The sequence below is a fragment of the Tupaia chinensis genome, unplaced genomic scaffold (genome assembly GCF_000334495.1).
Source record: "Tupaia chinensis unplaced genomic scaffold, TupChi_1.0 Scaffold142716_1, whole genome shotgun sequence".
Classification (NCBI taxonomy): domain Eukaryota; kingdom Metazoa; phylum Chordata; class Mammalia; order Scandentia; family Tupaiidae; genus Tupaia; species Tupaia belangeri.
In genome coordinates, this window is record NW_006202562.1 from 5,353,189 (window position 1) to 5,368,994 (window position 15,806).

Below are 15,806 nucleotides of genomic sequence, written 5' to 3' on the forward strand. Positions count from 1 at the left end.
CCTCTTGTTTATTTATTTATTTATTTATTTTAGTTTTTGCCAAAGGTGCATGCACTTGCTGGCAAGAAACAGAGCAAGGGAAAGTGCGAAGTCACCTCCCCATGGGGGATGGACACACAGCAACCCCTTCTGCATTCTTCTCTCGGGATTTGGGGCACACGCGTCAGGCATGATTTTTAAGTTACTGGGACCAGGACTCAAACTATGATCAGCTGTGTGGGACTCCAGCAATTTAACTACCATGCCACCTGCTGGGCTCTGCCCCCCCACCCCCCCCTTTTAAAGGAAGTCCTGTAGTTAAATCCTATTGGGTGGTGGGCCGTATGGCAGGCCCCTGATCCCACCTGACTGGTTTCATTGTTCAAATCTTGGACCCGGTAGCTTGAAAAACATACAAAGTGTGTGTGCATGCGTGCCCACGATCCCGAGAGAAGAATAGAAGAGAAGGGGTTGTGGTGTGGCCAACCCCTCTGGAGGATGCTTTTTCACTTCCATCTCTCTGGCAAGTACATGCACCCTATAGCAAATAAAAATTTTTTAAAAAAGATCTTATTGATTAAGGTACTGGACCCCACATAGATGACTCTGAGGTTTGACTCCCAGACCTGGCAACTTGAAAAACATGAAAAACCACTGAGGCGGTTCAGTTGCCTGCATTTCATGCTCGCAGCTACATCTGACATTTTTTTCAATCTCTTCTGCTTGTTTAGCTTTTTTTTTTTTTTTTTAATCAAAATAATCTTTTTAGCTGTTTTGGAATGCAGCATGGAGGGATTTTTTTTTTTCTTTGCCAGAGAACATGTGTACTTACCAGAAAGACAGGCAGAGACAGAGAGAGTGGGAGAGGGAGAAAACACACCTTATGGGGTATGGGCATATTACAATCCCTTCTCCACCATTTCTCCAGGCTGGCAGGATTTGGGGCATGTCTGTTCAAGTTGTGTGCCTGCCTGTGTGTCTGTCTTTCCTTCATCCCTTTGTTCCTTCTTTCCTTCGTTCCTTTCTTTCTAATTTGCTATAGAGTGTGTGTGCCAGAATGGGGTGTGGGGTTGTGAGAAAGTACCCCCTTGGGAGGATGACTACACTGCAATCCCTTCTCCTCTATTCTCCTTTCAGGATTCTGGGCACACACGTATATGCGCCTGGTATGTTTTTCAAGCTGCTGTGTCCGGGACATGAACTGCACAACTGGCCATGTGGGATCTAGCTGCCTTAATCACCCTTCCAATTGGCTGGCCCTCAAGCTGCATGTTTTTCAAGGTTGGGATTCAGACCACATAGCTACCATGTGGAATCTAGCTCCTTTAACCACTAGGCCATGGGGCCAAGAGTCTTGTCATGTCCCAGTGCTCCTGCCTCAGCCTCTTAGCTGGGGCTAAAGGCATATGCCACTGTGGTGAGTTTTTTTTTTTTTTTTTTTTTTTACTTTTTATTTTTTATATAGGGTCTTGGTTTGTTGTATGTTGCACAGGCCAGACTCAGACTCATGATCTTCCCGCCTCAGCCTCCCTAAGTGCATGCCACTGCACCTGGCCTTTAGGTTGGCCTGTTGGACTGGGCATGGGATCTGGACCCCCTGTCATTGCAGTCTGTGGAGCATATCCCCCTAGCAGCATGCACCACCAGCCAGGCCAGGGGTGTTGGTTTTTAATTCTAAGCATGGGGTGAGGTTGTGTAGAGGAAGAAAAAGGACACACTGTCTCCCTGTGTTTTATTTTCCATCAGGAAATGCTAACCATTCAGAGCACAGCAAAGGTGTCGGGAAGCTAGAGTAGGGACATAAGCCAGGGAAGCCGAGGGCCAGCCAGGGGCATGGTGGTTAGGGTGCCTGGATCCCACATAGAAGGGATGTGGGGTGCTCATTCTCCTGGGAGTGCTTTCTTACTTTACTTTCTATTTCCAACACTCTCTCTCTGTTCCTCCTGGCAAGTGCTTGTGCCCTATAGCAAAATTAAAAAAAAAAAAAAAAGAGAGAAACCGGAGAGCACCCTTAAGTCTTTGAGTCAAGTCTTTATAGCCTTACGTGTTTTGGTTTCCAAGAATGTTACAGAAATACATATTATAGTGCTATGACAAAAATCCTATCCAAAGTATAGTATATGTTCGAAGAGAGATTACCCTCGTCATGGTTTCCATGGATATGCAGGTACTGATGTACAGGCACTGTTGTCTCCCAGAGTGTAGTACCGTCAGTGAGATCCTCACACAGCAGCCTGTGGGAGCCAGGCACTGTTTTATGATCCCACTCATCCGTGAACATAGTCCTCGGTGCTACATGCTGTCATCGTTCCCTGTTTTATGGTCAGGGAGACTAAGGCAGAGGTGGTCCTCCTCAGACTGCAGCCAGAAAGTGGAGGGCCTGTGCTCGGACCCAGGACTCAGCACTCGAGCGCTTTGCCCCTGCGCTGTATTGCACCTGCTCATTTCCCTGTCACTTGGTGGAGAGCTTAGTGTGGCCCTCCCAGCGTCCATTTAACTTCCAATGTTTGTTTCCGAAGACAGATGCTACATTGCAGTGCACGTCTGCATGACTGGGAGTAATCTCATTCTTTTAATTTTGCCTTCAGATAAGATGTGAAGGAATCAGGCTGTTTCTTCTGTGGCTTCAAGCACTTCAGACAAACTGCGCGGAAGAGCAGGTGCTGATTTTTGCTTGCCTTGTGCCTGGCTTCCCAGCAGTCCTGTCATCCAGGGGGCCCTGCACTCTGGAGACGCTCATCAACCCCAGCCCCGGTGCCGCTGACGGTGAGTGACCCGGTAGATCTCGCATGGTTGGATTGCTCTTGCCTGATGTGAAGAATTCCTTAGTTTAGCTTTTTTGGTTTTTTTTTTTTTTTTGGAGAGGTTTTTGCTATAGGGTGCGTGAGCTTGCCAGAAAGACAGAGAGACAGAAAGTGAGAAATCACCCCCTAGGGGAGATGACCACGCCACAATCCCTTCTCCTCTTCTCGGGATCTTGGGCATGCACGTACACGCACCAGCTGTGAGTTTAAGCCACTGGGTCTGGGACTTGAACTGCGGTCGACTACATGGGAGTTCAGCAATATAGCCATTACACCATCTGCTGATCTCTCCTCCTTTTTTAAAAAATAAAATCCCGATTTTTGTAGATGGAATCTGAAGAGGCGTTCTTTCCTGTTCACATTCACAGTAGATTCTTACAGACGGCATCGAACGACTTGGAGGCTATTTTGTATGAAATCCTGACAGGAGAAATGTCCTGCAGTGGTGGAAACAGGGATGGAAGGGAGGGGGCGGGGGTCGGCAGTGACAGTGGCAGAAAGTGGGAACACAGGGTTTGTCTGGAGTGTCGATGTGGCTGTTCACAAGGTGGAAATCTGCTGCCCTGAACTGCTGCCTGTCGTTCCCTTCACTGTTGTTCCAGTGGACATTCATTTGGATCTTATTTTGCCAGCTGCATGTGTTCCTGCAGCATTTATGGGAGGACAGTAGTGGCCTCGTGGGACTCTTAATTGTGGCCATTTGTGTCTTGTTAGTTTTTAAATAACTCTCTTGTTAGAGCTACTGATTGATGACTGCGTATTATTTTATTGCTCAATGACTGGTATTTGATTTCGGGTGGGCCAATGCTGAATTTGAAAGGGGGAAAATGGCCCAGTGGGAGTGGTGGCTTCCTGGGCATCCATGCTGTTTCCAGGCCTTTCCACACTACGTTCATTGTGAGCAGTGGACGGATGGATGGATTTTAATGGAGACCATTTTTCAAAACCCTAAACTCTATTTAAAATGGAACTTTCGTATAGAGTTCTCATTATTTTCCACCTGCAGCAAAGATATATCCAGAAGAAATCACTCCACTCCTGCCAGCCGTATCAGGGGAGAAGATCGCTGAGGACCAAAGCTGCTTTTTCCTTCAAGTCCTGTTGAAGTACATGGTGATTCAGGTCAGAGACAGCTTATAGGTATTGCAGTTGATGGGCTTATTCTTAGTAGGAAAGAGAATATGTTGCCTATTTCCACTCTGTATATTCATAAGACTATTTTTTTTTTAGTTTTTTCTTTGAGGTGATTTATGTAATATTTTGCCAGAGGCAGACTGTGTACCATTGGCAGGGCATGTGACTGCATGTAATCTGTTTTTTCCTCCATATTCCTTCCCTAGCCCAGTTTCCAAGCTAGAAGATAGGATGGAGGAGGAGGTAGGCTTAGAGGCTGCGTGGGTGGGCCAGGCATAGGCAGGCCTGCGGGGAGCTCTGAAGGGGGGTGTATGTAATGATCTTGTCGTGACTTTATGCCACATGGATAGTTTTTTCCTGTATTAATCAACTGAATACAGAATTAGTTACTACTTTATCATTTTAGTAGGTGACTTATGTCTCTTGGTCTATGTTTCTGAATGTTGATATAGTTAGAATGAAATCCACGGATTCTTTCACTCTGTGAACATTGTCCCGAGCTCCTCCTAGGTGTAGTCTGGCCTCTGTCCTTCCCCACACGACAGACTTCCCTGAAGTAATAGTCTCTCCCAGGTCTGCCTCCTCATCTGCCGTTCCTCCGGCACCCATGGTTACCCACCTCCTCCCAGGTGCTGCTCAGACATCATCAGGGCTCCGACCATGGCACGGTTCCAGTGGTCAGTCTGGAGGGAAGGCATGCTTCAGCTTTCGCTCTGCTCCTTCCTAGAGGGTATTTGCCACTGACCGCCCCTCCTTTGTGAGATTCTCTTCTTCCACAATGTTGTCTTCCGACTTTCCTCCTCTTTCTCTTTTGCCCCTTCCCTGTTTACGTTAGGGAAGTGTGCTTTTCTCTACTTATCAACACAATTCCACCCTTGGCTGCCCCTTCTGACTGCTCAGTCTTGCTGGGCAGTTTCGTCCCCTTCTCCCCGGTTTTTTTTAGCTAGCATCAGAAACACAAGGATTTCAAAATCCTCAGAACTCGACTAGGACATTCTGTCATCTTCTAGAAGCTTCTCATTTGAGCTCTGATTACCCTTTCTACATGCATTACCAAACACCATCTGTTCAGAAGTGGTCAGGCATTTCATCTGTCTGGGGAAATCAGCAGAGAAACGCAGCACTGGGATGTGAGGAGCCTTGGTCCTCTTCTAGATGTGTCACTACTGAGTGGTGTGACCCATGATGCCGCAAATTGTCAGGATCCCCCTTAAAGGGAGATGACTTTCATAGAGGGCAGGGGTGAATGCAGACTATGCCCCACCCTTTTGTGTGCAGGGTTTCATGTGCATGTCTGCATCTCCCTCCTCCCCTCCCTTCCACTGAAACAGGTTCTCAGAACAGAGCTTTGGGCATGTGATGGACGCTGACCCCTCTGCCCCTGGGGCAGCCAAAGCACCTCATCCCTTTACTCTAGCTGCTGCATAAATATTACCATTTGTTTTTATTATTATTATTATCATTATTATTATTATCATTTTTACATTCAGTCACTGTTTATCATTGCATCATACAAAATGAATTTTCCTAGCACAAATACACTGTATATTAGTTCAGTCAGAGATATTACCATATGTATTATCATCAACAGATTTTTTAAATTTTTATGTCCCTTAAGTGTTTTGCTTCTTTTTCTCCCCCTTGATTCACTCTCTCTCATCCTCCCCCATTTCCCACCCTCCTCCCACACTGTCTCTAGTATCTACAGTTGCTCTCCATGCTTTTATACTTTCCTGTCTTTCAGTTTCTGCCATAGGGTATATATAAGTGGGGACACACAGTGCCTCTCTTTTATAGTCTGGCTTGCTTTGCTCAGCAGTAAATCTTCCATATGCATCTACTTTCTGTCACATGCTAGAATCTCAATGTTTTTTATAGCTGAATAGTATTCCATAGTGTATGTGTGCCACACTGTTTCTTTTTTTGGAGAGGTTTTTGCTATAGGGCATGTGTGCTCACCAGACAGACAGAGACAGAGAGAAAGAAAGCGAGAAATCACCCCCTGGGGGGAGGTTTGGTCACACCACAATCCCTTCTCCATTCTCCTTTCAGGATCTTGGGCACGCACACACACATGTCTAGCATGAGTTTAAGCCACTGGGTCTGGAACTCAAACCATGGTCGACTACATGGCAGTCCAGTGATATAGCCATTATGCCAACTGCTGGTCCCGTACCACACTTTTTCAGTCCATTTGTTTCTGGACATTTGGGTTGGTTCCATGTCCCAGCAACTGTGAATAATGCTGAAATAAACATGGATGTGCACATGTTTTTCTGACTGAGTGTATTCCTGTCCTTTGGGTAGATACCCAGGAGTGGAATTGTTGGATCAAATGGAAGTTCTGTTGGTAGATCTTGGAGGAGCCTCCATATGTTCTCCACAGTGGCAATACTAATTTACATTCCCACCAATAGTGTGGGAGAGTTCTTTTTTCACCACAGCCTCACCATTCTTATCATTATTTTTTTTCATTTTAGCCATTCTGACTAGGGTTAGGCGGTATCTTACTGTAGTTTTGATTTGCATCTCCCTTATGGTAAAGGATGATGACATGTTTTCATATGTTTGTTGGCTATTCATATGACTTCCTTAGAGTTGTCTGTTCAGATCATTTGCGCATCTTTTAATTGGATTGATTATTTTTTTGCAGGTAAGCTGCTTGAGTTCCCTGTATATTTTGACTATCAGTCCCTTATTTGAGGGAAAGTTTCCAAATGTATTCTTCCATTCATAAGGTTGTCTCTTTGATATTACCATTTTCTTTTCTTTTTTTTTGAGAGAGATTTTTGCTATAGGGTACACATACTTGCTGGAGAGACAGAGAGAGACAAAGAGAGACAGAGAGACAGAAACTGAGAAATCACCCCCAGGGGAGTTGGCCATACCACAATCTTCTTTTTTCCATTCTCTTCTCAGGATCTTGGGCACACATGCACAAGCCCCTGGCGTGAGTTTAAGCCACTGGGTCTGGACTCAAACCATGATCAACTATGTGAGAGTCCAACAATATAACCATTATGCCATCTGCTGGGCCCAATATTACTATTTTCTAAGTGGGCATGTCATGGAAGAAGTTGAGAAGCTTCCTTTGCATGTTCTATGCACTAACAGTTATTAAGAATCTCTGACAGATTTCAAAGGGCCCCGTTTCTCTAAGTAATGTGGGGGTGACTGTACCTGGTAAACTGGCTGTCTCTTAGCTACTGTGGGGAGACACCATGTCAGATGTTTGAGGGGGAGAATATCATCTCAACACTATGAAAGTTAAGCTTAAGCCATACCTAGACCGGCCAGCTTGTTTTACTGTAGGAAATCACCTTTTTTTTTTTTTTTTTTAGGTCATTGGGAAAGTCATGACATATTTTTCTACATTTTTTCTATGCAGAAAAATGTGTCATGTCTTTCCTGGTGACCCAGTAATAAGGAGAATGCACCTTGTAAGATCTCATAGCTTTTGCCTTTCAGTATTGATATCACATGTAGTAACATGGGAAGAAATCCTCAAGAGGGATTGTTTCTTTAACTCCTGTTTGTTATTAATGGTGTTTTTTTGAGTTTAGGAAAAAAAGTACCTGATAAGTTCTGAGTAAATGTCATAAAGGTACAAAGGAATGTTAAATCATGAAGAACATGAGGAAAGAAATGGGCATAATGTAGTAGAGTAAGTTTGAAAAGATATGATATCTCTAGCCAATACATTTTTTTAATACTCAGTAAACATACCGTTTTAAACATAGTTAACGTTTTGTTCTGAAGTATTCATTTCCATCATCCTTTGAACTTTGTTAAGATATGATTTCATTACCTATTTGTCAATATTATTTATTACTTTTTAAAAACTATAGGGTTAGTAATTTTAATAACATAACATTTCAGTTTGGTATATGTTCATTTGAAATGTAAATATACATATGTTCTTTTCCACATATTATCCAAAGGCTGCAAGCTTGGAGTGGAAGAATAAGGAGAATCAAGATACTGGTTTTAAATTTCTTTTTACATTGTTTCGAAAGTATTATCTTCCTCATTTATTTCCATCATTTACTAAGTTAACAAACATCTACAAACCTGTACTTGGTAAGTATTTTTTGAGCTGTGTGTAGAGGATAGCCACAGGAAAGCTATATAGGAGTGCACACGCACACACACACACACACACACACACACTCGGGCAAGGGGGGAAAGATGAAACTTGGTGCATTTTGAAAGATGTGGCAATACTCACTTTTAGGGTACATGAGGCTATGTATGTGGGTATCTTTCAAAATTTATTTCTGCTTTTGTATCTAGTTTACATTCATTGTAAAAAATTGATACAAATGGGAACCAGCAGTTAGCTTAATGGCTATGTTGCTGGACTCCCACGTAGTCAACCGCGGTTCGCGTCCCGGACCCAGTGGCTTAAAACTCACGCCGGGCGCGTGTGCGTGCGTGCCCAAGATCCCAAGAGGAGAATGGAGGAGAAGGGATTGCGGTGTGACCATCCCCCCTGGGGGGTGATTTCTCAATTTCTGTCTCTATTGTCTCTCTCTGTCTGTCTGATGAGTGCACACACCCCTATAGCGGAAAAAAAAAAAAAAACCCTCAAAAAAAGAATTGATACATTGTAAAAAAAGAGACTAAAATCTGTTTCTTGAGACTTTTTCTGCCTCATGCAAGTACTACACGTGTAGAAAAATTAGTTTAGAGAGTTGGACTTACAACAAGTAGTATCTAAAATCTAAGACCATGTAATTTTCATGTTGGTTATAGAATTTAAAGAATAAAAAGTGGATCTCTTGTTACTTCTTTGGAAAAGGTACCATCTGATACTTCAAAGATGAGATGTGACTTCCTGAATTTCTTTGGGTATAAAGTAGATTATATTTATTCCGTGCACTTCATTGCTCAAAAGGGAAAAAGGATATAGAACTAAAGTTCAGTGGATTTAGTCAGTCCAGTGTTAGATGTTAGTATGCCTAAAATTATTTAAAAAAAAAAAAAAGTTCACGAGACCAGCGGATGGTATAATGGCTGTGTTGCTGGACTCCCATGTAGTCGACCGCGGTTCGAGTCCTGGACCCGGTGGCTTAAACTCACGCTGGGCACATGTGCGTGTGTGCCCAAGATCCCGAGAGGAGAATGGAGGAGAAGGGATTGCGGTGTGGCCATCCCCCCTGGGGGGTGATTTCTTGCTTTCTGCCTTCCCGGTAAGCACACACGCCCTATGGCAAAAACCTCTGAAAAAAAGTTCACATAGACATTTGCATTTCCGTTAGCCATAAAATAAGATTAAATTAGGTATAACATGTGGGGCTAGCAGGTGGCATGGTGGCTAAGGAGCTGGACTCACATAGCCAACCGTGGTTCAAGTCCCAGACCCAGAGGCTTGAGAATCACACTGGCCACGTATTCCTGCATGCCTGAACTCCTGAGAGGAGAAGGCAGGAGATGGGATTATGGTATGGCCATTGCCCCTGGGTGTGTGGGGGGGTAATCTCTCACTTTTCCTCTCTCTGTCTCTCCAGTGAGTGCACATACCCTATAGCAAAAACTTTTTTAAAAAATGTCAAAAGCATTTTACATTATACACTCCTATAATTTCTCAATGTTGTTTTAAAGAGCCGTTAGCTTAGCTTTTCCAGAGCTGTATAAACTAGCCATGTGTAAACAGTAACAACTACCACCACCCCTTCCTGGTCAGGTGGCCAGGTAGGATCAGAAATAAACCTATCAAAAGATGCCATTTAAATCATTTCTGTTCTCCATTCTTAGTTGATGCTCTAACAGCGAAGTAAACGTTTATTTAATTGGACACTGTGTGGGGGTTACATAACGGTAAGATTCACTGATCTAATCAATTGTGGTTTTTTTTCCTACCAGACATCCCCCACTCAAGACCAAAGCCGGTGTACATTACTACAACTCGAGACAATGAAAACATTTACAGTACCAAAATTCCCTACATGGCGGCTCGTGTTGTTTTTATTAAATGGATTGTAACTTTCTTTTTGGAAAAAAAGTATCTAACTGCAACACAAAACACTAAAAATGGAGTTGATGTATTGCCCAAAATCATCCAGGTATGCCGTTCATCATCCTTCTATCTCCTAATGCTTATGTAAGAAAACATACTAACAGATAGCCAAAGCAGTTGATCGGAGTTCCTGGTTTTCCAGGTTGCTGGTTATAGCAAGCAGTTTCATCAGTCATCCCAGTCTGGCGTGCTGAGGTTTCAGAAGGAGTTGCGATTCAGGAGCTGCTGTGTGCTTTCAGTGTCAGGGGAGGGAAGTGTTCTGAGAAGAGGGCCGCTGCGTGTGCGCCCCTGTGCTCTGCACGCCCCTCGTTGTCCCTCTCTTGAGCTGGTACCAGTGGCCTTGGCCCGTCTTGCCTTTACCACTCCCCACCTGGAAGGCACTCAGAGTCTCTGGGGAAAGATCAGCAGCTCTAGATTTGGGGCTGATTGTTAAGCTGTAACGGGGTCCCTAGAAGAGAAATTTACCCCTCCTGAGGCCTTTGGAAGAGACCACATCTTATGGAAGCCCACTGTGCTTTCTCTCCCTTGGCCTTGGTCAGACACAAAGTGGGGGGTGGTTTCCCAGCAAGCTGAGCTGCTTGGTAGAACACTGTTCCTCGTGGAGGTCAGACAGCAGCCACTTCACTAAGGAAGTCATGGTTTTATGTACCTGTTTGTTTGTTGTCCCTAAGAGCAGGGGCAGAAAGTGTGATCCACTTCCTGCAGGTTTGCTGATGCCATGGGAGGCCCAGAAGTATGACCTCGGCCTGAGCTGGGTGAACCCACAAATCCAAGGAGACAGCTAAATGGCCCTCGTGCTCCAAAGGCATTGTTGGAGGAATGCCAGCGTCAGGAGCATGAGCTCCACTGACGAGCTCTCACAGTGAGCCCAGGGAGAAACTTATGCTCAAAAAGTCTGAGGAAGATAGAATAAGAACAACAGAAGACTTAATGAAAGATAGTTTTTAAAAAAAAAAAAATGGGCCAGCAGGTGGCATGGTGGTTAAGGCTCTAGGTTCCCATATGTCCCACCACAGTTTGAGTCCTGGACCCAGTGACTTAAAAATCATGCCAGGTGCATGTACATGCATACCCCAAATCCCAGGTGAATGGAGGAGAAGGGATTGCAGTATGGCCATCCCCCCTGGGGGATGATTTCTCACTTTCCCTCTCCCTGGCTCTGTCAGGCAGACATCCTATGGCAAAAAACATAATAAAATAAATAAAATAAAATTATTTCTTAATTTGTAGATGTAGTAGATAAGCTAGAAATGATCCTTCTAAGAACGAAACTGAATTTCTGAAGAAATAGCTCCTAATCTAAATATAAATTCAAAGAACCAGAAATCAGAAAACAGACAGACAGGTTCTGAGGACAGGGTCAGTCCTGCCTAGGAAATTTGAAGACAGGAAGAGAAAGAAGTAAGAAGTTGTAATTGAACAAGTAAGAAGAATAAAAGTTTACCTGAGCTTAAGAAGAAGACACGTCTCAGACTGAAAGGGGCTTTGAGTGTCAGGAAAAGTTAGCCAGACAGACACAAACCCAGACAAGCATCTGACTTTCAAGGGATTGAGAGAAAACTGTGCAAGCTTCCAGACAAGAACCATGGGTTACTTCAAAGGAGTGAGACTGAGGTTAGTGTTAGGCATCTCATTAAATCTGCAACCTTAGAAGCAGGAAAAGTACTCATGCTTTCTCTGTCTCTGTTATTTCTCTCTCTCTCTCTCTCTCTGAAAAGGTGATACCAGTCAGGATGAAAAGAATCTTTAATAAATAGTGTTGGCACAATAGTTAGAACTTTGCCTCTTACAGCACACATATGCAATGCTAGGTGGATTTAAGGTCTGTCATAAAAATAAAATAATGGGGACCAGCTGATAGCACAATGGTTACATTGAGCACTCCCACATAGTCGACTACAGTTCAAGTCCTAGACCCAGCGACCTAAACTCATGCCGGTGCATGTGCGTGCGTGCCCTAGGTCCCGAAAGGAGAATGGAAAAGAAGGGATTGTGGCATGGCCATCCTCCCTGGGGGATAATTTCTCGCTTTCTCTCTGTCTTTCTGTCTTTCTGGTGAGCACACACGCTCTATAGCAAAAAGCTCTCCAATAATAATTAACAGAAAACAAAACCCAAGCAATAGAGTGTAGTAATATCGTGTCTGCTGAAAGAATTGCCATCTCTCTCATATCAGAAGTACCTTATGTAGCCTGCAGATGAAGACCAACGACCTCTCAGAAAATCGGACAAAGGAGATGAAAGGGCAACTCACAGAAGAGGGACGCAGTGTCCCCCAGTTTCATGGGCAGCCAGAGAAATGCAGTTAGTTCTGAACCACAGTGAGATACCATCACCCAGGTGTCAGATAGACAAAAACTGAAAACCATCAGGCAGACAAATGTCAGGGTGAAATGATGTATCAGAACCTCAGTTACACCGTTCGGTAAATTTTCCACTGCATCCTATGTGATTGTCCACCCAGTTAAAAACAGTCTGAATTAAAGACTGTACCCTTTCCCACATCATTTCAAGAGATGAGGAAATGACCACCTGTATTATTATGTCGTCAGAAAGGTCATGACATATTTCTGTGTCTTTCTGTGTAAAAACATGTCATGACCTTTCAGATGACCCAATATTAAATAAATTGCTCATTTTTGCAAAATACGTTGGCTGATAAGTGGAAAGAACAGCAGATTAACCCATGCTTTAAGCTTTCTAGTTCCCTACCCGCACTGACTGACTCTTCACAGCTGTTGGTCACCCACTTTAGTTACCTAACTTAATAGTGTCCTAAGGGCTGGACCAACTTAAGGGTTGGATTTTCCAAATTAATCAGGGTGGTTCCATCATTCTAACAGAAAAAGGCACTACAACTCAAACTGTCTGAAGCATAACAGAAATGTTTCAGCTTTTTAGCAGGCAGGGTATGGTGAGGTGGGCTGAGGATGCGGCTCACTCACGCCATCTGATTCTCTGCTGCTGTCTCTGCTCTGTTCTGCCCTTCTCCTCTGGCCGTTTTGACTGCAGCTTTCCTGATTCAGAGGGCGGCCAGCGGCTGGGCACTGAACTGCTGTCCTGCTCACCAGAAACAGACCTTCCCTTTTGTCTGAGGACTGCTTAGGTTCCCCGCCCATCCCTGGAACAGTTACAAGGCACCGATGGGCTAAAAGCTGGGATGTGACTGGCCAGGGGTGCCCTGCTTGGCTTCCCTGGAGCAGAGTGCTCACCCGGTGCCATGGGTGGAGTGGCTCCCTGTGAGTTACCTGGGCTGCACGGGAAGAGTACCAGAGTCACTGCTCTCTAAGGAGGGGAAAAGGGTGCCAGGTAGATGGCTTCCACACCTGCCGTGCCCACTGTACCTCTCAGCAAGTTCTGTGAGTTTCCTGTCGCCCCTTTTGCAAATGACCATACACTTAATGGTTCAAAACAATATGAACTTAGAATCTTAAAGTTCTGGAAGTCAGAAATCTTTTTTTTGGGGGAGGGGGTTTGCTATAGGGCGCGTGCGCTCGCCAGACAGAGAGAGACATAGAGACATAAAGCGAGAAATCACCCCCCAGGGGGGGATGGTCACGCTGCAATCCCTTCTCCATTCTCCTCTCGGGATCTTGGGCACGCACGCACACGTGCTCAGCGTGAGTTTTAAGCCACCGGGTCCGGGACACGAACCGCAGCTGACTACGTGGGAGTCCAGCGACATAGCCATTACGCTAACTACTGGTACCCTGGAAGTCAGAAATCTGCAAGCAGTCTCAGGGGATTAAAATCAGGTCTGTGTTCCTTCCAGAGGCTCCAGGACAGAGTCCCATTTCTTCACCTGTCCAGCATCTAGAAGTCCTGCATTCCTCAGCCCTGCCTCATGGTTCCTTCCTCCCAGTTTCCGTCCTTTGCTGCCTTCTCCATCTCAGATCCTCCCCCCTCCCTCTTATAAGGACTCTTCAATTACATTAGAACCATTCGGATAATCCAGGATAAGCCTCTCATCACAGGATCCTAGCTTAATCGCCTCTGCAAGGTCCCTTAGCCACGTAAGGTAGCATATTCACAGGTTCTGGGGACATGACAGGGACATCCTGGGAGTAGTGTCATCGTCTTGCCCACTCAGTTGTCCCATGTCCCCTTGTCTGTCCCGTGGCTGTGTTTCCCACCTCATCTTGCACATGTCTGCTGCATTCCTCTCTTCATTTACATTGTATAGAAGGAAAAGCAGCTGTCTAAACTCTGGGGTTGAAAACTCTAGAAATGGGGTTACAGAAGGAAAAACACATATAGTTGTATTTGTTTTCTGAAAGTTTTTGTTTAGAATCCATAAGTTTACCCAAGGTGGGCATTACTGTCCAAGTCAAGTGATCTAAGATTTATTTCTAAACAATATGCTCCACTTGTAAAAGACCTTTTAAACAATTTATTTATTTTAAAAGCTTATTATTTCTTCTATGACGGAAGAAGACAGAAAGAGAGAGAGAGTGGCACCCTCAACAGGTCTTTATGTCAGGATGGTACCCCCCAGTGTCAAGTCAGCCAGGGTTAGGGGCAGTCATGAGCACCCACTAAGCACAGGGAGGCCCCACAAACCCAGGACGTTCCTTATAGCCCCAACATTGTGGAGCATTGTGTGACCGCTGTGCCACCATGGCCGTCCCTGAAACAGTGTTTTAGCTCTGCCCCAAAATAGAGTTGACATTTTTGCCACTTTGTTCAAGGTCATATATAAAGCGCTATTTTTAGTTTTCATTTCTCAAAGTGAAATTACTTCCTCTTGATCTAGGACTAATACTTTGGTGATATTTTTCACCAGGAGGGAAGGAATTAGTACACCTGTAGACTTTGCTTTCTTACCACTGAGAGACTCTGGCTTAAACTTTTCCTGTCCAGTGGTGTCATTCACGGGGAAATGGCAATACAGTTGTTGGAACACCTCATCTCTGTGGGCAACAGCAAGTACAAATCCTCCTCTCAAATCTGAATGTTCTTGTGTATCATTTCAGTGGAAAATGTTTTAGTAAAGTATTATTTAATTCCTTAGCTATTCATTTTTGAATGAAATAGAAGTACTAGTGATTTTTGTTTGTCTGTTTGCTATAGGGCATGTGCGATCACTAGAGCAAAATGGGGAGAGGGTGACGAGAAATCCTCCCCAGGGAGATGGCCTCGAGGCAATCCCTTCTCCTTTCCCCTCTCAGGATTTTGAGGATGCACACATGTAGCGGGCAAGTTTTCCAAGCCACTGGGGCCAGACTTGAATCACACAGTCAGCCTCGTGGGATCCAGCACCTTAACCGCCACAGGACTGACCCTAACTGTCCACAGCAGTGACCTAACTGTGACTTCTTCACACACATGCCAAAGAAGTAAAAGTCATCTTTGCACTGACCTGCAGAATCCACTAACACCAAGTAACATTTCAGAATTCCAGCTTGATTCTAGCGGGTGGAAAATGGGCTCGACTCTTGTTCATCTTTGTGAAAAGACAAGAAATTAGTAGAATTGGATATTCAGCTTGTGTTTTGTCTCTATAATAATTATAAATTCTGCAAAATATATAGATGTTTTGAGAAAGCAGCCTTTTATGGGGGGGGTGTGGGCTAGATAAGGCTAAAAAAGGTAACATTTTATTAAGAGAAATAGTTTAGATTTTATGACGCAGTGAGAAATCCATTTGTGCTGATTACTATGTTCTGTTTGAGAAAGCTCCTCTTAAAAATGTCCCTAAAGTGGGGACTAGCAGTTAGCGTAATGGCTATGTTGCTGGACTCCCATGTAGTTGACCGTGGTTCGAGTCCCAGACCTCACGCCGGGCGCATGTGCGTGCGTGCCCAAGATCCCGAGAGGAGAATGGAGGAGAAGGGATTGCGGCGTGACCATCCCCCCGGGGGTGATTTCTC

General features: G+C 44.5%; 1 protein-coding gene across 1 annotated transcript in view; it reads left to right on the plus strand.

Moving 5' to 3' along the window:
- The window catches only part of RALGAPA2 (Ral GTPase activating protein catalytic subunit alpha 2), a gene marked incomplete at its 5' end in the record, with an annotated part of 330,762 nt that overhangs the window by 40,385 nt on the left and 274,571 nt on the right, over positions 1-15,806 (plus strand). The window contains 4 exon segments of the mRNA XM_027766356.1: positions 2,568-2,745; positions 3,790-3,905; positions 7,859-7,997; positions 9,783-9,982. Of these exon segments, the coding sequence (XP_027622157.1) occupies positions 2,568-2,745; positions 3,790-3,905; positions 7,859-7,997; positions 9,783-9,982 (633 nt within the window).